Genomic DNA, 25,388 nt, shown 5'->3' with positions numbered 1-25,388 from the left:
TCATACAATAGGTGTTATTTTACACAATCTCATTGGCAGCATTTGCATTAAGATAAGTGTGAAGTTAACCTGATATTCTCTAATTTAGAATCATATATCACTTTTTCCCCATTTTAACAGATACAACCAAGAAAGGAGGCAAGAAGAAGGGTGGTTCCATGCAGACTGTGTCCTCCCAGTTCAGGGTGAGCTTTTAAAATGTGTATATTCAGGCTTTAAAAAGGTGCATTGATTATCAGAAATGATCTCTGAAAAAATGGTTTGTAACCCTCTTACAGGAGAACTTGGGCAAGCTGATGACCAACTTGAGGAGCACTCATCCTCACTTTGTGCGCTGCCTGATCCCCAACGAGACAAAGACTCCAGGTACAAGAAATATTGAGTTAAATATGACATCTTATCAGTACAATATCAGTGACCTTAACGAACCAATCTTTAACCTGTTAATGAGACTTGGTTTGTGTTTCCAGGTCTGATGGAGAACTTCCTGGTTATCCACCAGCTCAGGTGTAATGGTGTTCTAGAAGGTATCAGGATCTGCAGAAAGGGCTTCCCCAGCAGAATCATCTATGCTGACTTCAAGCAGAGGTACACACACACAAACACAAATCAATTCCTGCATGCACGCACACACACACACAGAATCACACACACACACACAATCACACACGCACACAATCACACACACACACACACACACACACACAAACAGACAGACACACATAAATATTTCCCAACATCAGAATAGCCTTATCGTTAACGTAATATAACCAACCTATTATAACTTGACATTTGTTAAATTTCTACCACATGTTAAACATGTCTCCTCATTCAGGTACAAAGTACTGAATGCCAGTGTCATCCCCGAGGGCCAGTTCATGGACAACAAGAAGGCTTCTGAGAAGCTGCTTGGGTCCATTGATGTGAATCATGAGGATTACAAGTTTGGACACACCAAGGTCAGTCAAATACCCCCAGCAAAAGCTAACAATGAAACACAACCTCAATGATAATATAAATTCTAACCATTCAATGTCTCTCCAGTTGATCTATCCATCTTTTCGTTATTTCTTAAGAATTTGAAAAAATCTCAATTAATTATCATGTGCATTGTGTCAGAGTGGTGTGGCTGCTGTTATCTGTATCAGTGTACATTATTCATCTACAACTGTAAAATAACTTACAACTTATAAACAACCTAACCCATGGTTTGTTTGTAAGCACTGCAATGTTTATGTTGGTGAAATCAATCTAGTGGCGTTGTTCCTCTCTTTTGATTCAACCCTTTCTATCTGTCACCATCTGACAGAGGTTCCATAATTGACCATGTTTACCTGTGTCTCAGGTGTTCTTCAAAGCTGGTCTGCTGGGTGTCCTTGAGGAGATGAGAGATGAGAAGCTGGCCTCTCTGGTCGGCATGGTCCAGGCTCTCAGCCGTGGATTCCTCATGAGGAGAGAGTTCACCAAGATGATGGAGAGGAGGTGAGGAATAGTAGAGATCTTGGCAAAGAATTCTGTTAACCACCTGTATGTAAAGCATTATGATTACATACTGTATATGCTGTGAGTTGTTCACTATGAGGAAGTATGTTATAGCAGCAGTTTGGGATTTAACAAGCTGTTCAATTGTTATTTAAATTTGTGATATTTACCCATTCATTCTTGAAGAATATGACTCCTCCTGATCTTAGCATTACCTGTCAGTCCTTTCATCTAGAGAGCTGTCTATAAATGTAAGTGGGGTTACATTTCCCTTGCCCCATTCCTCAGCTGTATGCAAAAAGTGGCAGGGGTCCCCGTTTTGTTATTCTTTGAATCCCAGAACGTAGCTTTAAAGTCCTACCCCAGTCTCCTTTTCACCTCATTAAACACCTGATTTACTTAACAAAAGGCACATCTCATTAGGTGCTCCAGGTATCCTCATGGCATGGCACAAGTGATGGGTGGGGCTTTCCTCTTCTGTTCTCTATTGCTCCTCCATTGTTCCTCAAGCAAGGGGGGAGGCCGATGACATCACAAAGCCACCATCAGACATTTACATTTCACATTTACATCATTTAGCAGACGCTCTTATCCAGAGCGACTTACAAATTGGTACATTCAACTTATGATAGCACTTTTTTTCTTCTTTTTTTTAATGGGGGGGTGGGGGGGTAGAAGGATTACTTTATCCTATCCCAGGTATTCCTTAAAGAGGTGGGGTTTCAAGTGTCTCCAGAAGGTGGTCAGTGACTCCGCTGTTCTGGCGTCGTGAGGGAGCTTGTTCCACCATTGGGGTGCCAGAGCAGCAAATAGCTTTGACTGGGCTGAGCGGGAACTGTGCTTCTGTAGAGGTAGGGGAGCTAGCAGGCCAGAGGTGGATGAACACAGTTCCCTCGTTTGGGTGTAGGGTCTGAACAGAGCCTGAAGGTAAGGAGGTGCCGTTCCCCTCACAGCTCCGTAGGCAAGCACCATGGTCTTGTAGTAGATGCGAGCCTCAACTGGAAGCCAGTGGAGTGTGCGGAGGAGCGGGGTGACATGAGAGAACTTGGGAAGGTCGAACACCAGACGGGCTGCAGCGTTCTGGATAAGTTGTAGGGGTTTAATGGCACAGGCAGGGAGCCCAGCCAACAGCGAGTTGCAGTAATCCAGACGGGAGATGACAAGTGCCTGGATTAGGATCTGTGCCGCTTTTTGTGTAAGGTAGGGTCGTACTCTGCGAATGTTGTGGAGCATGAACCTGCAGGATCGGGTCACCGCTTTGATGTTAGCAGAGAATGACAGGGTGTTGTCCAGGGTCACGCCAAGGCTATTTGCACTCTGGGAGGAGGGACACAATGGAGTTGTCAACCGTGATGGCGAGATCATGGAGCGGGTAGTCCTTCCCAGGGAGGAAGAGCAGCTCCGTCTTGCCGAGGTTCAGCTTGAGGTGGTGATCCGACATCCACACTGATATGTCTGCCAGACATGCAGAGATGCGATTCGCCACCTGGTTATCAGAAGGGGGAAAGGAAAAAATTAGTTGTGTGTCGTCTGCGTAGCAATGATAGGAGAGACCATGTGAGGATATGACAGAGCCAAGTGACTTGGTGTATAGAGAGAATAGGAGAGGGCCTAGAACTGAGCCCTGGGGAACACCAGGGGTGAGAGCACGTGGTGCGGAGACAGATTCTCGCCACGCCACCTGGTAGGAGCGACCTGTCAGGTAGGACGCAATCCAAGAGTGAGCAGCGCCGGAGATGCCCAACTCGGAGAGGGTGGAGAGGAGGATCTGATGGTTCACAGTATCAAAGGCAGCAGATAGGTCTAGAAGGATAAGAGCAGAGGAGAGAGAGTTAACTTTAGCAGTGCGGAGAGCCTCCGTGACACAGAGAAGAGCAGTCTCAGTTGAATGACCAGTCTTGAAACCTGACTGGTTTGGATCAAGAAGGTCATTCTGAGAGAGATAGCAGGATAGTTGACTAGAGACGGCACGCTCAAGAGTTTTGGAGAGAAAAGAAAGAAGGGATACTGGTCTGTAGTTGTTGACATCGGAGGGATTGAGTGTAGGTTTTTTGAGGAGGGGTGCAACTCTCGCTCTCTTGAAGACGGAAGGGACATGGCCAGCGGTCAAGGATGAGTTGATGAGCAAGGTGAGGTAAGGGAGAAGGTCTCCGGAAATGGTCTGGAGAAGAGAGGAGGGGATAGGGTCAAGCGGGCAGGTTGTTGGACGGCCGGCCATCACAAGTCGCAAGATTTCATCTGGAGAGAGAGGGGAGAAAGAAGTCAAAGCATAGCGTAGGGCAGTGTGAGCAGGACCAGCGGTGTCATTTGACTTAATAAATGAGAATCGGATGTCGTCAACCTTCTTTTCAAAATGGTTGATGAAGTCATCCACAGAGAGGGAGGAGGGAGGGGGAGGAGGAGGAGGATTCAGCAGGGAGGAGAAGGTGGCAAAGAGCTTCTGTCACGGTTTCGGCCGAGGCTGCTCCTCTTCCTTGTTCGGGCGGACTTCGGCGGTCGTCGTCTCCGGAGTACTAGCTGCCACCGTTCTATGTTTCTTGTTTCGTTTGGTTTTGTCTGTGCATAACACCTGTCCCTTGTTTGTGTCTTGATTGTTCTCCTATTTAGTTTCTTGGTTTGGGGCAGGTGTTATGCGTGATTGTTTATGTCAGACTGCCTCTGTATCGTGTCTAGTTTCTCTCGTTGTTGGCTTGTGCCCGAGAGTTCAGACTGCGTGCGCTTTTCGTTGTTATTTGCGCACTGTGTTTGGTGCGTAATTGTTTTGCGCCACCCGGTTGGGTTGGTTATTATATTGTGTACGTGCTTGGTTACGTTACTAAAGACGGTTGAAGTCATCCTGGTGCCTGCGCTTGATTCCGACACTCATCCACACACACACCTGTCTGACAGAATCACGCATCAAGATGGAATCAGCAGGAGCGACCGCGCCACCAGCTGATTTGGCGGAACGTCTTCGAGGTCAGGAGGACCGGATGAACCAGGTCTGCCACGCTCTGGATAGGGTGATGACCACGCTGCACCGTTGGGAGACCAGCGGGGTTCCCACACCTCCACACACCGACCCAGATCCAGCGGTCAGCCCTCCAGTGTCCTCTTCGAACCCAGTGGAATTCGGCTCTCGCTCCCGAGGGCGTACGACGGCTCCACCGCCGGGTGTCAAGGGTTCCTGCTGCAGGTGGAGCTCTACCTCGCCACCGTCCACCCGGCGCCCTCGGGACACGAGAGCGTCTCAGCCCTCATCTCCTGTCTCACCGGCAAGGCGTTGGAGTGGGCCAACGCCGAGTGGAGGAGAATGGACGCCGCAACGACGAACTACGCGGAGTTCTCCCGCCGCTTCCGTGCGGTATTCGACCATCCACCAGAAGGGAAGGCGGCGGGGAACGTCTGTTCTACCTCCGACAGGGGATGAGGAGCGCCCAGGACTTTGCATTAGAGTTCCGGACCCTAGCGGCTGATGCAGGGTGGAATGAGCGGGCCCTGACTGACCATTTCCGCTGCAGCCTCCGAGAGGACGTCCAGCGAGAGTTGGCGTGCAGGGACACGCTCGTTGACTTTCGACCAACTGGTCGACATGGCCATCCGGCTGGATACCCTGCTCGCCACCCGTGGGCGTCCCGGAGGGGGGGGGTTCGCCCATTCCACTCTCCAGCGCCTCCGAGCCGAGTCCTATGGAGCTCGGGGGTGCTGGCGCTAGGGAACGGAGGAGGAGGAGCCCACGGGGACCCGGCCCTTGCACCAACTGTGGTCGTGGAGGGCACACTGCGGCTAGGTGCTGGGGCGGGTCCTCCAGAGGAGGAGATGGCAGGACAGGCATTGGGGGGTCACCCCAGGTGAGTAGGCGCCCTGCTTACCCAGAGCTTTCTGTCGTGCACCTAACCTTGCCTGTTTGTTTCCCACAGGTTGCACCTCGTTCCCAGCATAAGGCGCTGGTAGATTCAGGCGCAGCTGGGAATTTTATAGATCGCCAGTTCTGTTTAGAGTTAGGGATTCCCCTCCTCCCAGTGGATAAGCCTTTCCCCGTCCATGCCCTAGATAGCCGTCCGTTAGGGTCTGGTTTGATTAGGGAAGTCACAGCACCACTTCAGATGATGGCGCAGGAGGGTCATGAGGAGAGAATTCAGCTTTATTTGATTGACTCTCCTGCGTATCCGGTGGTGTTGGGTCTTCCCTGGTTGATAACTCATGACCCTATTATTGGGTGGCGAGAGAAAGCTCTTAAAGGGTGGTCTGCTCAATGTGAGGGGCGATGTCTGGGTGTTTCCATAGGGCGACCTCGGTGGAGAGTCCGAATCTAATGCCAGCATTGCAGATTCCCCCGAGTATGAGGATTTGGCACTGGCGTTCAGTAAGACTAGGGCTGCTCAGCTGCCGCCTCAAGACGGGGGATTGTGCGATAGATCTCCAGTCAGGCGCAGCTCTCCCGCGAGCCATGTGTATCCCTTGTCTCAAGAGGAGAAAAGATCTATGGAGACTTACATCTCTGAGTCTCTTAGACAGGGATACATACGGTCCTCCGTTTCACCCGTTTCCTCAAGTTTCTTTTTTTGTGAAGAAGAAGGATGGAGGTCTGCGGCCGTGTATTGATTACCGCGGTCTCAATCAGATCACAGTGAAGTACAGCTATCCACTTCCTCTGATTGCGACTATGACGGAGTCACTGCACGGTGCGCAGTTCTTTACAAAATTGGATCTTAGGAGCGCATACAACTTGGTGCGCATTCGTAAGGGCGATGAATGGAAGACAGCGTTTAGCACGACTTCTGGGCACTACGAGTATCTAGTCATGCCATATGGGTTGATGAATGCTCCCTCAGTCTTCCAATCCTTCGTTGATGAGATTTTCCGGGACATGCAGGGACAGGGAGTGGTTGTGTACATCGACGACATTCTGGTGTATAGCCCTACCCGTGCTGAGCATGTAGCCCTGGTGCGCCGAGTATTGAGGAGGCTGTTGGAGCATGACCTATATGTCAAGGCAGAGAAATGTCTGTTTTTTCAGAAGTCGGTCTCCTTTCTGGGTTACCAGTTGTCTGCGTCAGGGGTGAAGATGGAGGTAGACCGGGTCTCGGCTGTGCGTAATTGGCAGACCCCAACCACTGTGAAGGAGGTGCAACGGTTCTTGGGTTTTGCGAATTACTACCGGAGGTTTATCCGGGGGTTTTGGACAGGTGGCAGCTCCCATCACGTCTCTGTTAAAGGGGGTCCGGTGCGCTTGCGGTGGTCAGCTGAGGCGGACAGGGCATTTGGGAGACTGAAGGACCTGTTTACCTCGGCGCCGGTGTTGGCGCATCCGGATCCCTCCCTTACCGTTCCAAGTAGAGGTGGACGCGTCAGAGGCCGGGATAGGGGCCGTTCTTTCCCAGCGTTCTGGCACTCCACCCTAAACTCCGCCCCTGTGCGTTCTACTCAAAGAAGCTCAGTCCGGCGGAGCGGAATTATGACGTAGGAGACAGGGAGCTGTTAGCCGTAGTACAGGCCCTAAAGGTGTGGCGGCATTGGCTCGAGGGGGCTCAACACCCTTTCCTCATTCAAACTGACCATCGTAACCTGGAGTACATCCGGGCAGCTAGGAGACTGAATCCTCGCCAGGCTCGTTGGACTATGTTCCTGGCCCGGTTTGTGTTCAAGATCACATACATCCCTGGGTCCCAGAACGGGAAGGCAGATGCTCTGTCCCGGCGGTATGACGCAGAGGAGAGGTCAGTTGAGTCCACGCCCATACTACCGGAGTCTTGTCTGGTTGCTCCGGTGGTGTGGGAGGTTGATGGTGAGATCGAGCGGGCGTTACACACCGACCCGAGTCCTCCTCAGTGTCCTGTGGGTCGGACGTACGTTCCGCTCGAGATACGCGATCGCCTCATTTGTTGGGCTCATCGTCCCCCTCCTCTGGCCATCCGGGTATCGGCCGGACAGTGCACTGCCTTAGCACGAAGTACTGGTGGCCAACGTTAGCTAGGGATGTGAGGATTTATGTCTCCTCCTGTTCGGTGTGTGCCCAGTGTAAGGCACCCAGACATTTGCCCAGGGGTAAGTTACAACCCCTGCCTATTCCACAGCGACCCTGGTCCCACCTCTCGGTGGATTTTGTTACCGACCTTCCACCCTCACAGGGGAATACGGCCATCCTGGTCGTTGTGGATAGGTTCTCGAAGGCCTGTCGTCTCCTTCCCATGCCGGGTCTACCCACTGCCCTACAGACCGCTGAGGCTCTGTTCACCCATGTCTTCCGGCATTACGGGGTACCCGAGGATATAGTGTCTGACCGAGGCCCCCAGTTCACGTCCAGAGTGTGGAGAGCTTTTATGGAACGGTTGGGGGTTTCGGTAAGCCTTACCTCGGGTTATCACCCGGAGAGTAATGGGCAGGTTGAACGTGTCAACCAGGATGTGGGTAGGTTTCTGAGGTCATACTGTCAGGACCGGCCGGAGGAGTGGGCGAGATATGTGCCCTGGGCCGAGATGGCACAGAACTCTCTTCGCCACTCCTCCACCCAACTAACCCCTTTTCAGTGTGTGTTAGGGTACCAGCCGGTTCTGGCACCATGGCACGAGAGCCAGATCGAGGCCCCCGCTGTGGATGAGTGGGTGCGGCGCTCGGAGGAGACGTGGGACGCTGCACACGTCCATCTGCAGCGTGCCATCGTCGACAGAAGACGAGCGCCGACCTACACCGCAGTGAGGGGCCAGTGTACGCACCGGGAGATCGAGTCTGGCTCTCAACCAGAAACCTGCCCCTCCGCCTGCCCTGCCGGAAGCTGGGTCGGCGGTTTGTAGGGCCCTTTAAAGTCCTGAGGAGATTGAACGAGGTGAGTTATAGGTTAGAATTACCAATTGACTACAAGAATATTAACCCCTCGTTCCATGTGTCTCTCCTCAGGCCGGTGGTAGCTGGTCCACTCCAGGACTTTGAGATTGAGGAGACTCCTCCGCCCCCGTTGGACATCGAGGGGGCTCCGGCGTACACCGTGAGGTCCATCCTGGATTCTAGACGCCGGATGGGGGGTCTTCAATATCTCGTGGAGTGGGAGGGGTACGGTCCGGAGGAGCGGTGCTGGGTGCCCAGGAGGGACATATTGGACCAGTCCCTACTGACCGAGTTCCATCGGGGTCATCCTGCGCGCCCTGCTCCGCGTCGTCCGGGTCGCCCCCCGAGCTCGGGTCGGCGCACGGCTGGAGCCGCGCGTCAAGGGGGGTACTGTCACGGTTTCGCCGAGGCTGCTCCTCTTCCTTGTTCGGGCGGACTTCGGCGGTCGTCGTCTCCGGAGTACTAGCTGCCACCGTTCTATGTTTCTTGTTTCGTTTGGTTTTGTCTGTGCATAACACCTGTCCCTTGTTTGTGTCTTGATTGTTCTCCTATTTAGTTTCTTGGTTTGGGGCAGGTGTTATGCGTGATTGTTTATGTCAGACTGCCTCTGTATCGTGTCTAGTTTCTCTCGTTGTTGGCTTGTGCCCGAGAGTTCGCACTGCGTGCGCTTTTCGTTGTTATTTGCGCACTGTGTTTGGTGCGTAATTGTTTTGCGCCACCCGGTTGGGTTGGTTATTATATTGTGTACGTGCTTGGTTACGTTACTAAAGACGGTTGAAGTCATCCTGGTGCCTGCGCTTGATTCCGACACTCATCCACACACACACCTGTCTGACAGCTTCCTAGGGTTAGAGGCAGAGGCTAGAAATTTAGAGTGGTAGAAAGTGGCTTTAGCAGCGGAAACAGAGGAAGAGAATGTAGAGAGGAGGGAGTGAAAAGATGACAGGTCCGCAGGGAGTCTAGTTTTCCTCCATTTCCGCTCGGCTGCCCGCAGCCCTCTTTTGTGAGCTCGCAATGAGTCGTCAAGCCACGGAGCAGGTGGGGAGGACCGAGCCGGCCGGGAGGATAGGGGACATAGAGAGTCAAAAGATGCAGAAAGGGAGGAGAGGAGGGTTGAGGAGGCAGAATCAGGAGATCGGAGGGAGAAGGATTTAGCAGAGGGAAGAGATGATAGGATGGAAGAGGAGAGAGTAGTGGGAGAGAGAGAGAGTGAAGGTTGCGACGGCACATTACTATCTGAGTAGGGGCAGAGTGAGTAGTGTTGGAGGAGAGCGAGAGAGAAAAGGAAACAAAGTAGTGGTCGGAGACTTGGAGGGGAGTTGCAGTGAGATTAGTAGAAGAACAGCATCTAGTAAAGATGAGGTCAAGCTTATTGCCTGCCTTGTGAGTAGGGGGGGACGGTGAGAGGGTGAGGTCAAAAGAGGAAAGGAGTGGAAAGAAGGAGGCAGAGAGAAATGAGTCAAAGGCAGACGTAGGGAGATTAAAGTCACCCAGAACTGTGAGGGGTGAGCCATCCTCAGGAAAGGAACTTATCAAGGCGTCAAGCTCATTGATGAACTCTCCAAGGGAACCTGGGGGGCGATAAATGACAAGGATGTTAAGCTTGAATGGGCTAGTGACTGTGACAGCATGGAATTAAAATGAGGAGACAGACAGATGGGTTAGGGGAAAAAGAGAGAATGTCCACTTTGGAGAGATGAGGATTCCTATGCCACCGCCGCGCCGACCAGATGCTCTCGGGGTATGCGAGAACACATGGTTAGACGAGGAAAGAGCAGTAGGAGTGTTTTCTGTGGTAATCCATGTTTCCGTCAGCGCCAAGTCGAGGGACTGGAGGGTAGCATAGGCTGAGATGAACTCTGCCTTGTTGGCCGCAGAATGGAAGTTCCAGAGTCTGCCAGAGACCTGGAACTCCACGTGGGTCGTGAGCGCAGGGACCACCAGATTAGATTGGCAACAGCCACGTGGTGTGAAGCGTTTGTATGGCCTGTGCAGAGAGGAGAGAACAGGGATAGACAGACACATAGTTGACAGGCTACAGAGAAAGGCTACAATAATGCAAAGGAGATCGGAATGAAATTAACTAAACATCTGGGAAAGCGAGAGAGCGGGGCCTCCCTCACTTACGTTTCACTGAAACACTCAAATATAACTCTCCCAACTTCCACTTTAGAAATTATAATTGTTGTAAACTACAGCGGTTCAATGTTTCAAGTTCAGCTAGCTAACTTGGTACACCGAATCATATGACGCCAAAGCCAACTAGCATGCCAGCCTCCAATAACACGGTTTAGCACCAATACTCGGTTACAACAAACCACCTGTGTGTTAACACGCCAAGCAGATCATTTGTGTCCGTGTCTAACGTTGTGTAAAGTTTTGGGGTAGTTTTGACAGTTTGAGTGAGTACGTCGTCATGAATGACCAACTCCTTGAAAAGCCACCATCAGACCAACTCCTTGAAGTTTCCTTGAAGTCTGCAGTTCACACTATTTTCTTCAAAATGTATATTTTTACCCTTTAGTGTGTGTACTTTATTGTATTTATACTTGGGATATCGCTTTTCCACAGGAAAAGTTCTAAAATCACTGGAGGAGATCTTTAAGCATGCCACTCACCATGCCACTCACCATGCCACTCACCATGCCACTCACCATGCCACTCACCATGCCACTCACCATGCCACTCACCATGCCACTCACCATGCCACTCACCATGCCACTCACCATGTCACTCACAATGCCACTCACCATGCCACTCACCATGCCACTCACCATGCCACTCACCATGCCACTCACCATGCCACTCACCATGTCACTCACAATGCCACTCACCATGCCACTCACCATGCCACTCACCATGCCACTCACCATGCCACTCACCATGCCACTCACCATGCCACTCCATCCTTTCTGTCGACCAGAGATTCTGTCTTCACCATCCAGTACAACATCCGCTCATTCATGAATGTGAAAACCTGGCCATGGATGAAGGTGTACTTCAAGATCAAGCCCCTGCTGAAGAGTGCTGAGACTGAGAAGGAGCTGGCCAACATGAAGGAGAACTATGAGAAGATGCAGACGGACCTGGCCAAGGCTCTGGCCAAGAAGAAGGAGTTGGAGGAGAAGATGGTGTCCATGGTGCAGGAGAAGAATGACCTGGCGCTTCAAGTCGCAGCTGTGAGTGAGCAACGACCCTCATTAGAGCACATTTATACACAAATGAACATAGACACGACCACAATCACACAAACATCTGCACATGTGAACACACGCACACTTTGGCAATCTCAAAAAAATGTACTGCCCATGGTATATATTTATATTTCACACATTTCAATTGATTTACACTGACCTATTTGACCAAACGAAGTCTATGTTTTGATACACAAAGAGAGGCCAATGATATTTTCTCCTGCTCTGAAACCAGGATTCAGAGAATCTGAACGATGCTGAGGAAAGGTGCGAGGGGCTCATCAAGAGCAAGATCCAGCTGGAGGCCAAACTCAAAGAGACGACTGAGAGGCTGGAGGATGAGGAGGAGATGAATGCTGAGTTGACTGCCAAGAAGAGGAAGCTGGAGGATGAGTGCTCTGAGCTGAAGAAGGACATTGATGACCTGGAGCTCACCCTGGCCAAAGTGGAGAAGGAGAAGCACGCCACTGAAAACAAGGTTTCGTAGACAGTCTAACCAAACAATAATCCAAACAATAATCAACTCAAAACAGAAAAGGAATTCAAGTTTTTTTGTGGGTGCTGTAAAAACTATGACACAAAATAGTGTAATTTCATTTGTGGGGTAATCCACACATTCATTACATGTTCTGTTCCCCCCTCGTTTATGACTTCCCCTCAATACACCGGAATGAAGTACAATGCCATCTAGTGTTGAATCTATAGTACAGCACTTGTTGACACATTTCTAATATTAATTAAACTAAATCTCCCCTTCATGGTGAAGTGACCAAATATTAATTTTGTTGTTGCCGTTTTCAGGTTAAAAACCTGACAGAGGAGATGGCGTCTGTGGATGAGAGTGTTGCCAAGCTGACCAAGGAGAAGAAAGCCCTCCAAGAGGCCCACCAGCAGACACTGGACGACCTGCAGGCAGAGGAGGACAAAGTCAACACTCTGACCAAGGCCAAGACCAAGCTGGAACAGCAAGTGGACGACGTGAGTGGAGTTCGACATATTGGCCATGATAGTATGAAAGATGATATTATCTTAAATTGTTCAGATTTGACCAATATATGTGTGTTTTTATCTTGTAGCTTGAGGGATCTCTGGAGCAAGAGAAGAAGCTCCGTATGGACCTTGAGAGAGCCAAGAGAAAGCTGGAGGGAGATCTGAAACTGGCCCAGGAGTCCATAATGGACCTGGAGAATGACAAGCAGCAGTCTGATGAGAAAATCAAGAAGTAAACACAAATCAATTACCACAGTATTACCTGCCATCTTGATCAAAATAATGGCTGTTATTGGCTCATTCTTGTAATTATGAATTTGTATGTGATTCTTAAAAGCAAAGTGAATGGTAATATAGGCTCCCTTTACACTATCTAACCAAATCGAACTTTGCAATCAACGTGTTTGTGTTTGTTAGGAAGGAGTTTGAGACCACCCAGCTCCTCAGCAAGATTGAGGATGAGCAGTCTCTGGGAGCTCAGCTGCAGAAGAAGATCAAGGAACTCCAGGTACAGTACAGGATCTAAGCTCCTGTACAGGAAAGCACACACCTGAATCATTTCCTGAAAAAAACGGACACATTTCTTCTGGTAGCACACATTCTATCTGGTTGCTTCTGACGGCTCAGTATGATGGTAAGAGTAACAGGCTAGGAAACAATGTCACCACCGGTAAATCTACGTTAATCGAAAATTTCAACAAGCATTTTGCTACGGCTGGCCATGCTTTCCACCTGGCTACCACTACCCCGGCCACCAGCTCTGCACCCTCCACTGCAACTTGCCCATGCCCCCCTCCCCGCTTCTCCTTCACCCAAATTCAGATAGCTGATGTTCTGAAAGAGCTGCAAAATCTGGACCCCTACAAATCAGCTGGGCTAGACAATCTGGACTCTTTCTTTCTAAAATTAGCCGCCGAAATTGTGGCAACCCCTATTACCAGCCTGTTCAACCTCTCTTTCGTATCGTCTGAGATCCCCAGAGATTGGAAAGTTGCCGCGGTCATCCCCCTCTTCAAAGGGGGTGACACTCTAGATCCAAACTGTTACAGACCTATATCCATCCTGCCCTGCCTTTCAAAAGTATTTGAAAGCCAAGTTAACAAACAGATCACCGACCATTTCGAATCCCACCGTAACTTCTCCGCTATGCAATCTGGTTTCCAAGCTGGTCATGGGTGCACCTCAGCCACGCTCAAGGTCCTAAATGATATTATAACTGCGATCGATAAAAGATAGTACTGTGCAGCCGTCTTCATCGACCTGGCCAAGGATTTCGACTCCGTCAATCACCGCATTCTTATCGGCAGACTAAATAGCCTTGGTTTCTCAAATGACTGCCTCGCCTGGTTCACCAACTACTTCTCAGATAGAGTTCAATGTGTCAAATCGGAGGGCCTGTTGTCTGGACCTCTGGCATTCTCTATGGGGGTGCCACAGGGTTCAATTTTCGGGCCGACTCTATTCTCTGTGTATATCAATTATGTCGCTCTTGCTGCTGGTGACTCTCAGATCCACCTCTATGCAGACGACACCATTTGTATACATCTGGCCCTTCATTGGACACTGTGTTAACAAACCTCCAAACGAGCTTCAATGCCACACAGCACTCCTTCAGTAGCCTCCAACTGCTCTTAAACGCTAGTCAAACTAAATGCATGCTCTTCAATCGAACGCTGCTTGCACCCGCCCGCCTGACTAGAATCATTACTCTTGGCAGGTCTGACTTAGAATATGTGTACAACTACAAATACCTAGGTGTCTGGTTAGACCGTAAACTCTCCTTCCAGACTCACATTAAGCATCTCCAATCCAAAGTTAAATCTAGAATCGGCTTCCTATTTCGCAACAAAGCCTCCTTCACTCATGCTGCCAAACATGCCCTTGTAAAACTGACTATCCTACCGATCCTTGACTTCGGTGATGTCATTTACAAAATAGCCTCCAACACTCTACTCAGCAAATTGGATGTAGTCTATCACAGTGCCATCTGTTTTGTCACCAAAGCCCCATATACTACCCACCATTGTGACCTGTACGCTCTCGTTGGCTGGCCCTCGCTACATATTTGTCGCCAAACCCACTGGCTCCAGGTCATCTATAAATCACTGCTAGGCAAATCCCCACATTATCTTAGCTCATAGGTCACCATAGCAACACCCACCTGTAGAATGCGCTCCAGCAGGTATATCTCACTGGTCATCCCCAAAGCCAACACCTCTTTTGGCCGCCATTCCTTCCAGTTCTCTGCTGCCAATGACTGGAACGAACTGCAAAAGTCTCTGAAGCTGGAGACTCTTATCTCCTTCACTAACTTTAAGCATCAGTTGTCAGAGCAGCTTACCGATCACTGCACCTGTACACAGCCTTTCTGAAATTAGCCCACCCAACTACCTCATCCCCATATTGTTATTTATTTTGCTAATTTGCACCCCAGTATCTCTATTTGCACATTATTTCGCACTATGGCCTATTTATTGCCTTACCTCCATAACTTACTACATTTGCACACACTGTATATAGATTTTCTATTGTGTTATTGACTGTACGTTGTGTTTATCCCATATGTAACTCTGTGTTGTTGTTGTTTTTATCGCACTGCTTTGCTTTATCTTGGCCAGGTCGCAGTTGTAAATGAGAACTTGTTCTCAACTGGCTTACCTGGTTAAATATAGGTTAAAAAAAAAAAAATTTTAAAGAATGGAAGATGGTGCTTCATGATGGTGCTTCTTTCGATGGAAAGATGGTGCTTCTTACCATTGTTAGTTCCGCCCTTGGGACACTGTCTAATGAATATAGTAAATATGTTAGTGTAACTGGCTATGTATTAACACATTTATGCTAAATATGCTAGACATACTATGCGGTCCTCTGTAGCTCAGCTGGTAGAGCACGGCGCTTGTAACGCCAAGGTAGTGGGTTCGATCCCCGGGACCACCCATACACACAAAAAAAAAAAAATGTATGCACGCATGACTGTGAGTCGCTTTGGATAAAAGCGTCTGCTAAATGGCATATTATTATGTAGTGAGGTTCAATTGTTTCAACTGTATTGTAGTGTTCATCCCCCCTGCTCCTGCCCCCTGTTCTAGGCTCGTATTGAGGAGCTGGAGGAGGAAATTGAGGCTGAGCGTGCTGCCAGGGCTAAGGTTGAGAAGCAGAGGGCCGATCTCTCCAGGGAACTTGAGGAGATCAGCGAGAGGCTGGAGGAGGCCGGAGGCGCCACTGCTGCTCAGATTGAGATGAACAAGAAGCGTGAGGCTGAGTTCCAGAAGCTGCGTCGGGATCTTGAAGAGTCCACCCTGCAGCATGAGGCCACAGCTGCCGCTCTGCGCAAGAAGCAGGCCGACAGTGTGGCTGAGCTCGGGGAGCAGATCGACAACCTGCAGCGTGTCAAGCAGAAGCTGGAGAAGGAGAAGAGTGAGTACAAGATGGAGATTGATGACCTCTCCAGCAACATGGAGGCTGTCGCCAAGGCTAAGGCGAGTAGTGATGTTTTGGTCAAGCAGTGTTGAGGAGGGTCAGCTACATTACCATTCAAGTAAACTGAAGTTGACAGGAGTCCCATATGTTTCACTAACAGGGCAATCTGGAGAAGATGTGCCGTACTCTTGAGGACCAGCTGAGCGAGATCAAGACTAAGAATGATGAGAATGCTCGCCAGGTCAACGACATCAGCGGACAGAGGGCCAGACTCCTGACAGAAAATGGTACCATCAACAATGAACAACAAACCAAACCAATGTAGTTCACCTCAGTAGTAAACAATAACATGTGTTTGGGCTGTAAATTCAGTCCACATAGTTTCTGCCCTACAATACCTCAAATACATTTTCAATCTTAGAGAACAGAGACCCCATTAACAAGAGGTCACTATTTCCCTGCAGGTGAGTTTGGCCGTCAGCTGGAGGAGAAGGAAGCCCTGGTGTCTCAGCTTAACAGAGGAAAACAGGCCTTCACCCAGCAGGTAGAGGAACTGAAGAGGCAGATTGAGGAGGAGGTCAAGGTAAGGGACCCAAAATGGAAACCACCCACCACAATTTAGAGCTCTATATACATATAGACGGTGACTACGCCACCCTCAGAGACTTCTACTGCCATTTGTTTTACTCTCTATCTAATCTCTCTTTGTCTTTGTCTTTCTTGCTTTCTTTCTCAGGCTAAAAATGCACTGGCCCACGGTGTCCAGTCTGCCCGCCATGACTGTGACCTCCTGAGAGAGCAGTTTGAGGAGGAGCAGGAGGCCAAGGCAGAGCTGCAGCGCGGCATGTCTAAGGCCAACAGTGAGGTGGCTCAGTGGAGGACTAAGTATGAAACTGATGCCATCCAGCGCACAGAGGAGCTGGAGGAGGCCAAGTGAGTTGCACGCAGTTGCAAAAAATCAAATAAATGGTGTGGATGGTGAGGGTGATAGGGGGCTCTGAGAAAATGTTATGTCAATATGTAGTGCAACATTTGTTTCACAACAAATTGCTCACCATAACACCACCTTCTGTTGTCCAACAGGAAGAAACTGGCCCAGCGTCTGCAGGAGGCTGAGGAGACCATTGAGGCGACCAACTCAAAGTGCGCCTCCCTGGAGAAGACCAAGCAGAGACTGCAGGGAGAGGTGGAGGACCTCATGATTGACGTTGAGAGAGCCAACGCAATGGCCGCCAACCTTGACAAGAAGCAGAGGAACTTTGACAAGGTGAACATTTATAAACCTCACTCTAGGTGATATTTTCTGTCTGCTATTTGATCAGTTGTAGTATAATTGTAGCATATTTCTCAATCAAAACTCTCCATCAATGCGTTCTAATGAAAATCCCATGTATTTCCCTAGGTTCTGGCAGAGTGGAAGCAGAAGTATGAGGAGGGTCAGGCTGAGCTGGAAGGAGCTCAGAAGGAGGCTCGCTCTATGAGCACTGAACTCTTCAAGATGAAGAACTCCTACGAGGAGGCTCTGGATAATCTGGAGACTCTGAAGAGAGAGAACAAGAACCTGCAACGTGAGCATTTGACAGCAGTTATATTTGACTGATGTTTGACTAGTGTTTGAAAATGGAATTAACTGTAATCATCAACATTATATCAAAATTACTATTAAACCATCTCAGAATGTTCATGTAAAGTATAAAATGTTATTTTTTGGAACTTGTAATTGGTATTCCTTTGAATAGCCCAAGAATGTGGGGGGCAATTAGATTTGGAAGACAGTATGAAATGCTGTTAATTAATTAACTGTTATTATGATTCATTATAAACTTCAGTGCATTGGTGATATCCGCTGTGGAAATCTCTATAGTATAATCTGCTCCTGTGTTTGTGTGTGCAGAGGAGATCTCTGACCTGACTGAGCAGATCGGAGAGACTGGCAAGAGCATCCATGAGCTGGAGAAGGCTAAGAAGACCGTGGAGACAGAGAAGTCTGAGATCCAGACCGCTCTGGAGGAGGCTGAGGTACAAACTACAGCTGTTTGATAGGAAAAGCAGTGTTACACTAGCCAATGCCAGCTACAGTCTAATGCTCCCCTTTATTGGTGTTTATTGTAGTCATTTATACAGTATGTAATTCCTTGTGTTATACACATCCAAATGTATTGAGCACAATTCACCTGACTGCTTCTCTTTGTCCAGGGCACACTGGAGCACGAGGAATCCAAGATTCTGCGTGTGCAGCTGGAGCTGAACCAGATCAAGGGTGAGGTGGACAGGAAGCTGGCTGAGAAGGACGAGGAGATGGAACAGATCAAGAGGAACAGCCAGAGGGTGGTTGACTCCATGCAGAGCACCCTGGACTCTGAGGTCAGGAGCAGGAATGACGCCCTGAGGGTGAAGAAGAAGATGGAGGGAGACCTGAATGAGATGGAGATCCAGCTGAGCCACGCCAACAGGCAGGCCGCTGAGGCCCAGAAACAGCTGAGGAACGTCCAGGGACAGCTCAAGGTAAAGGGACTGGGACATCAGGCTCAACAACCTGAACATGGGGAGGGATTTGTTTGTGAATCAGTAGAAAATAATAGAAAATAGGAATGGAATAGAGACTAATACACTGTAATACATTGTACACTCTTAGAAGTAAAGACTAATCCACTGTACACTCTTAGAAGTAAGGACTAATACACTATACACTCTTTGAAGTAAAGACTAACACACTGTATACTCCTAGAAGTAAAGACTAATACAATGTACACTCTTAGAAGTAAAGACTAAACCACTGTACACTCTTAGAAATAAAGACTAATACACTGTACACTTTTAGAAGTAAAGACTAATCCACTGTACACTCTTAGAAGTTATGACTAATCCACTGTACACTCTTAGAAGTAAAGACTAATAAACAGTACACTCTTAGAAGTAATGACTAATACACTGTACACTCTTAGAAGTAAAGACTAATACACTGTACACTTTTAGAAGAAAATACTAATCCACTGTACACTCTTAGAAGTAATGACTAATCCACTGTACACTCTTAGAAGTAATGACTAATCCACTGTACACTCTTAGAAGTAAAGACTAATAGATTGTAGTACACTGTACACTCTTAGAAGTAATGACTAATACAATGTACACTCTTAGAAGTAAAGACTAATACACTGTACACTCCTAGAAGTAAAGATGAATACATTGTAGTACACTGTACACTTTTAGAAGTAATGACTAATACAATGTACTCTCTTAGAAGTAAAGAATAATACACTGTACAGTCCTAGAAGTAAAGACTAATACATTGTAGTACACTGTACACTCTTAGAAGTAAAGACTAATACATTGTAATACACTGTAATATACTATAATACACTGTAATACACTGAAATACCCTGTAATATACTATAATACACTGTAATACACCATAATACACTGTAATACACTGTAATATACTATAATACACTGTAATACACCATAATACACTGTAATACACTGTAATATACTATAATGCACTGTAATACACCATAATACACTGTAATACACTGTAATACACTGTACACTCTTAGAAGTAAAGTAGCCTGGAATAATCTTTTGGGTTGCTGCTCCTGTGGAACCTTTCTCGTTGAAAAAGTTTCAATGATGATCCCCTCTGAAATGGCTATTCATAACTCCTGTCTAAAGTTTCAAACCGGAACCTTTTTGTGATGGGAGGGGTTATATTTTGAACCATTTTAATAATATATTGTAGAGGTGGCAGCCTATCAGATTGGAGACGTGGCTTATTGTAGGATAATTTTTTCGTCAACCATTAGCATAAATGTAATTCCTGTTCATCACCTTCAGTTTAAAAACTGCAAATTAAAATGTTCCTTGAATATTTATGCAAATTACATATTCTAATTGAGTAATTTTAACTTTGTGATTTGCTCATGGGCAACTCATACACCTCCATTGGCCTCATTGAAGCTACAAAACTGTCAGTGTTCAATATTAACATGTGATGACAATACAACAGAACAGATGAACAGGAATTACATTTACTCTGACAGGTGGCCCAAAAAATGTAAGCGTCTTAAACCACGCCCCTACTAAGCCATGCCTCCAGGAACCCGTTGCTACATCGAACCATTAAAGGTACCTCCAAGAACCCCTCAACTAACTGAAGGTGCAAATATGACTAGCAATGGTTCAATGAGAAAACCCCAGGGGTTTCTTGAGGATCTCCAGGGTTCCTCGAATCACCACTAATTCTAAGAGTGTATAAAGGTCGGAATATTGAGGAACATTTTTACCCATTAACATTTCTCTCACCGATCGCATCGCTCTATTTCCACAAGTCCTAATGAACCTATGTCATTGTGAACCCCAGGATGCCCAATTGCACCTTGATGACGCTGTCCGCCTCTCAGAGGATATGAAGGAGCAGGCAGCCATGGTGGAGCGCAGAAACGGTCTGATGGTGGCTGAAATTGAGGAGCTGAGAGTTGCTCTGGAGCAGACAGAGAGAGGCCGCAAAGTGGCTGAGACTGAGCTGGTAGACGCCAGCGAGCGCGTCGGACTGCTGCACTCCCAGGTACGGGTCAAAAGCCATTTCTAATTACACATGAAATTCGGCAATGCTTGCTTTTAGATTTTCGTAATTTCTGAGTCAAACAAATGACCTTGTTTCCTCCTTCAGAACACCAGCCTTCTGAACACCAAGAAGAAGCTGGAGACTGACCTGGTTCAGGTGCAGGGAGAGGTGGACGACATCGTCCAGGAAGCCAGGAACGCAGAGGACAAGGCCAAGAAGGCCATCACTGACGTGAGTCCTTGAATGACATTAGCTAGATTGCCAATGGTAGCTGGGCTGATTAACCACAACAAATATCTCAGAGGGACATTATGGTTGGTGCCAGTTGATGCATAAATTGAACTAAGTACCATTCCAGGCGGCCATGATGGCTGAGGAGCTGAAGAAGGAGCAGGACACCAGCTCTCACCTGGAGAGGATGAAGAAGAACCTGGAGGTCACAGTCAAGGACCTGCAGCACCGCCTGGATGAGGCTGAGAATCTGGCCATGAAGGGAGGCAAGAAGCAGCTCCAGAAACTGGAGTCCAGGGTGAGTTAACAGCAGGGTGGATTGAAAGACAGACTGCTGGAAATGCATGTGATCATATAAAAAATAAGGTATTTCGGGGGAAATGCCCCCTTAAGGAAAATGTATATTTTCTGACAAAAAAAAGCTACTTTTGGTAAGATTTGAATATGGCATACTGGCAATTTTTTGGAAAATACATTTTTAATAAGTGCCCCCTGAAGATTAGTGTGTTAAAATACATTGTATACATTTTATTATTACATTTTTGTGTAATTGACTCTTAAAAGCTAAAGTCTAGGTGTTTAAGCAGTAAGGCATGGAAAGCGCTGGAAATTTTTTTTGTGACATAAAGTGTGTTCTGTTATGGGCAGAGGGCATAAGATTCCCTACACAGGGGCATTGTGTAAGACGATCTCTCTCAATAACCCACCTACATAAGGAAAAGTAGTTGTTTTCATTATAGACCCTCTAATTAAAATGGTAAAAATATATAGGAACAGACAACAATTGTGCCTCCTTGACTAGCAGAAGAATATACTTCTGTTTTTACAAAGATTTGTTACGTCTGATTTCACCACCTCACATAAATGCCTACCTTTATTTCTTCCACAAAGGTGCGCGAGCTCGAGACTGAGGTGGAGGCCGAGCAGAGAAGAGGTGTAGACGCAGTCAAGGGAGTCCGCAAGTACGAGCGCAGAGTCAAGGAGCTCACTTACCAGGTAAGAAAAAGTGCCTTCTTCACACACTAAAGCACACTGGTTTGTGTATTAAACTATGGGGTATTGATTCTTTGATCTTCTCCCACAGACTGAGGAGGATAAGAAGAACGTTGGCAGACTTCAGGACCTGGTAGATAAGCTGCAGTTGAAAGTGAAGGCCTACAAGAGGCAGGCTGAGGAAGCGGTGAGTCACAGACTTAGTCAAATACTCTGAAAGCTTACGTTCCCTAGTAGACATTACAAAACTTCATGTCCAGACAGTTTAGTTGAAGTGTTGCTACTGCACATCAGTCAACAATGACTCAGTTGATAGTGCAAGTAATTGCTGAAGAAATGTATGCACAGTGACTCCTCTGCCTATGTGTTACCAATTTAAAAGAGAGGGGGTTGAATATTATTTAGCTTTGTGCTGGGGGCTGGTCTAGTGGTAGTGCTGCCGCCCCTATATCACATATGTCCCTGGAGGAAGCAGTTTGATCCCTCTGTTCCACCACTCACTTTCTCTGCTATATCATCTATCTCCCTATATACATTGCTATCCTAAATATATCAATAAAAAAACTTTTAAAATAATATTAATTTGCTATCTGAAGCTTAAACTTTGAATACTGATGTTATGCTCTCCTCTGTTTTCCTCACCCAGGAGGAAGCAGCCAACCAGCACATGTCTAAGTTCAGGAAGGTTCAGAATGAGCTAGAGGAGGCTGAGGAGCGTGCTGACATCGCTGAGACTCAGGTCAACAAGCTCAGAGCCAAGACCCGCGACACTGGAAAGGTACAGAACTGCTGCTAAACGTACACTTGACTCATGTTCAAATATGACCACATCAAGTTTTCATATATTTATCATGTTCATTATTAATACTGATCCATTATATCTTATCCAAGTCTATCCATATATTTATCATGTTCATTATTAATACTGATCCATTATATTCTATCCAAGTCTGTCCATACAGTGGGGAAAAAAGTATTTAGTCAGCCACCAATTGTGCAAGTTCTCCCACTTCAAAAGATGAGAGAGGCTTGTAATTTTCATCATAGGTACACGTCAACTATGACAGACAAAATGAGATTTTTTTTCTCCAGAAAATCACATTGTAGGATTTTTAATGAATTTATTTGCAAATTATGGTGGAAAATAAGTATTTGGTCAATAACAAAAGTTTCTCAATACTTTGTTATATACCCTTTGTTGGCAATGACACAGGTCAAACGTTTTCTGTAAGTCTTCACAAGGTTTTCACACATTGTTGCTGGTATTTTGGCCCATTCCTCCATGCAGATCTCCTCTAGAGCAGTGATGTTTTGGGGCTGTCGCTGGGCAACACGGACTTTCAACTCCCTCCAAAGATTTTCTATGGGGTTGAGATCTGGAGACTGGCTAGGCCACTCCAGGACCTTGAAATGCTTCTTACGAAGCCACTCCTTCGTTGCCAGGGCGGTGTGTTTGCGATCATTGTCATGCTGAAAGACCCAGCCACGTTTCATCTTCAATGCCCTTGCTGATGGAAGGAGGTTTTCACTCAAAATCTCACGATACATGGCCCCATTCATTCTTTCTGTCATGAGCCCTCTCACTCCACCGGGTTACCACCTTAATGTGTTTCCACTATCTTCCACTCTGCTCATCTCTCTCTCTCTACTCAGCCTAACGAGCTCCACCTGTCCCTGCTCTGCTCGGCTCTAATTACTCTGCCAGCTGCGCTGCATTACCCACTAACCTCTCCCAGTATTTAAAGTCCCGTCTCTCAGCTCTCCTTTGTCAGATCGTCTGCAAAGCTCACACCCGGAACCTGTGTGCTCGCGCTTCTGGCTCACCCTTGTTTTGTGACCCCGGACCTGCCTGATTCTTGGATACTCTTCTGCCCCAGGAAAACCAGACCTGCTTTCTGCCATTACGACTCCTGACTACTCTTCGACCCCGGTAACTCTGACCAGCCTTCTGCCTTGCTACAACGTATTTGGATTTCCCTTGAACTGTACTTCTGCCTTGTTTCATCCGCCCCGTTGTGTCTGTGTTTCCTCCCCCCAGGACTTCTGGACCACCAACCACCGGCGTCATCGGACGCACCGCTGCCACTGGGGGGCACAGACCCAGCACATTGGACGGGATAACCCCTGGAGCCTTCACTCACTCCCTACTTCCCTTTTCCCTTAAGTTTTAATAAACTTTCTGGTGTGACGCAATTGTGGTCCTCTTGTCGTCTGTCTGAACCGTGACAGTACGATCTGACCATCATGGACTCAGCGCACACTTCCCCCGACATGGAAACCGAAGAACCTGAGCAACCCACCGCCATGCTACGCCTGGAACACACTGAGAGAGAGCTAGGCCGCATGAGCGGCGACATCACCTCTCTGCTTCAGGTCGGCCACCAACAGCATCAGCAGTTCCAGCAGCACCAGCAGCAGTCCCAGCAGCAGCAACAACAACTCGCCAGGATCATCCAACTCCTCACCAACCTTACCCCAGCCAGTCTGCCCACCAGCCCTGCCTCCGAGTCACCTGCCCCGGTCATTTCAGCCGCTGCCCCGGAACCCAAGATTGGAAACCCCGAGCGGTTCAACGGCGATTCTACCCAGGTCCGGCCATTCCTGACTAGCTGCCGACTTCAGTTCTCCTTGCAGCCAAGGACCTTCGCCACGGAGGGGGCTAGGGTCGGGTATGCCATCACTCACCTGACGGGCCGAGCTCGACTCTGGGGAACAGCAGAGTTCGAACGTCAAACCCCCGCATGTGCAACCTTCGACCTGTTTGCTGAGGAGATGCTGAAGGTGTTTGACCTGGATTCACCAACCGCAGAGGCGTCTCGTGAACTGTTCAGTATTCGACAAGGCAGACGTACAGTCGCAGACCATTCCATCGACTTCCGAACCCTGGCAAGACGAAGTTCTTGGAACACACCATCGTTGGTGGACGCGTTCTTCCATAGCTTGGCTGACTATATCAAGGACGAGTTGGTCTCCCATGAACTGCCTTCCACTCTTGATGAAGCCATCGCACTGACAGTCCGGATCGACAGAAGGATACAGACCCGTCGTCGTGAGAGGGGGCGCCAAGGTCCACCAACTACCGGCATTCGGAGAGATCCGACTGGGCTCCTGTCAGCTACTGCCACTCACCCAAGTCAGCTTGATCAGTCTGAGCCTATGGAGATTGGGCGAGCCTCTCTCACTCCTGCAGAGCGCCAGCGCCGCTTCACCTCAAACCTCTGCCTCTATTGTGGAGGTGAGGGACATCGTGTGGTAACCTGCCCTTTAAAAGCCGAAGCTCACCGGGCATAGGGGGAGTCCGGTTGAGCTCAATGACCATCCAGTCCTCCGACCGCAAACCCTTGCTGCAAGTTCACCTCCGCCTCTCTGACTCTACTCACACCCTGGCTGCTCTGGTGGATTCTGGCGCCGAAGCCAACATAATGGACATCAAGCTGGCACGCCAACTGGGACTGGAGAACCTCCGTTTGACACCTCCTATTCCTGCCCGGGCACTGGACGGACACTTACTCGGATCGGTCACTCATGTCACGGCCCCGGTCTTGATGGGTCTGTCCGGAAACCATCAAGAAACTATCCAGTTTCACCTGCTCCCCTCTCCAGGCCAACCCCTCATCCTGGGTTACCCATGGCTCCGCCGGCACAACCCTCAGCTCGACTGGGTGACCGGGGTGATCAGGGAGTGGGGAGAGGACTGCCACCGAACCTGC

The 25,388-nt window shown here is 48.3% G+C and overlaps 1 protein-coding gene across 1 annotated transcript in view; it reads left to right on the top strand.

Annotated features, from left to right (window-relative positions):
* The first annotated feature begins 124 nt into the window (after positions 1 to 124).
* LOC121560199 (myosin heavy chain, fast skeletal muscle) overlaps positions 125 to 25,388 on the top strand; it is a 30,631-nt gene continuing 5,367 nt past the window's right edge. The window contains exons 1-24 of the mRNA XM_045219818.1: positions 125 to 185; positions 279 to 366; positions 471 to 588; positions 836 to 959; positions 1,346 to 1,482; positions 11,210 to 11,465; positions 11,716 to 11,958; positions 12,282 to 12,458; positions 12,557 to 12,702; positions 12,888 to 12,978; positions 15,560 to 15,949; positions 16,051 to 16,177; positions 16,355 to 16,473; positions 16,627 to 16,823; positions 16,974 to 17,157; positions 17,293 to 17,458; positions 17,785 to 17,909; positions 18,087 to 18,395; positions 20,251 to 20,454; positions 20,560 to 20,685; positions 20,813 to 20,983; positions 21,577 to 21,681; positions 21,770 to 21,865; positions 22,325 to 22,456. Of these exons, the coding sequence (XP_045075753.1) occupies positions 159 to 185; positions 279 to 366; positions 471 to 588; positions 836 to 959; positions 1,346 to 1,482; positions 11,210 to 11,465; positions 11,716 to 11,958; positions 12,282 to 12,458; positions 12,557 to 12,702; positions 12,888 to 12,978; positions 15,560 to 15,949; positions 16,051 to 16,177; positions 16,355 to 16,473; positions 16,627 to 16,823; positions 16,974 to 17,157; positions 17,293 to 17,458; positions 17,785 to 17,909; positions 18,087 to 18,395; positions 20,251 to 20,454; positions 20,560 to 20,685; positions 20,813 to 20,983; positions 21,577 to 21,681; positions 21,770 to 21,865; positions 22,325 to 22,456 (3,858 nt within the window). The 5' untranslated portion in view covers positions 125 to 158. The remainder of the gene's footprint in view (positions 186 to 278; positions 367 to 470; positions 589 to 835; positions 960 to 1,345; positions 1,483 to 11,209; positions 11,466 to 11,715; positions 11,959 to 12,281; positions 12,459 to 12,556; positions 12,703 to 12,887; positions 12,979 to 15,559; positions 15,950 to 16,050; positions 16,178 to 16,354; positions 16,474 to 16,626; positions 16,824 to 16,973; positions 17,158 to 17,292; positions 17,459 to 17,784; positions 17,910 to 18,086; positions 18,396 to 20,250; positions 20,455 to 20,559; positions 20,686 to 20,812; positions 20,984 to 21,576; positions 21,682 to 21,769; positions 21,866 to 22,324; positions 22,457 to 25,388) is intronic.

Source organism: Coregonus clupeaformis, unplaced genomic scaffold, assembly GCF_020615455.1.
Source record: "Coregonus clupeaformis isolate EN_2021a unplaced genomic scaffold, ASM2061545v1 scaf2780, whole genome shotgun sequence".
Lineage (NCBI taxonomy): Eukaryota > Metazoa > Chordata > Actinopteri > Salmoniformes > Salmonidae > Coregonus > Coregonus clupeaformis.
Note: the sequence above shows the minus strand (reverse complement) of the source record. Positions and strands in the feature narration are given on the sequence as shown.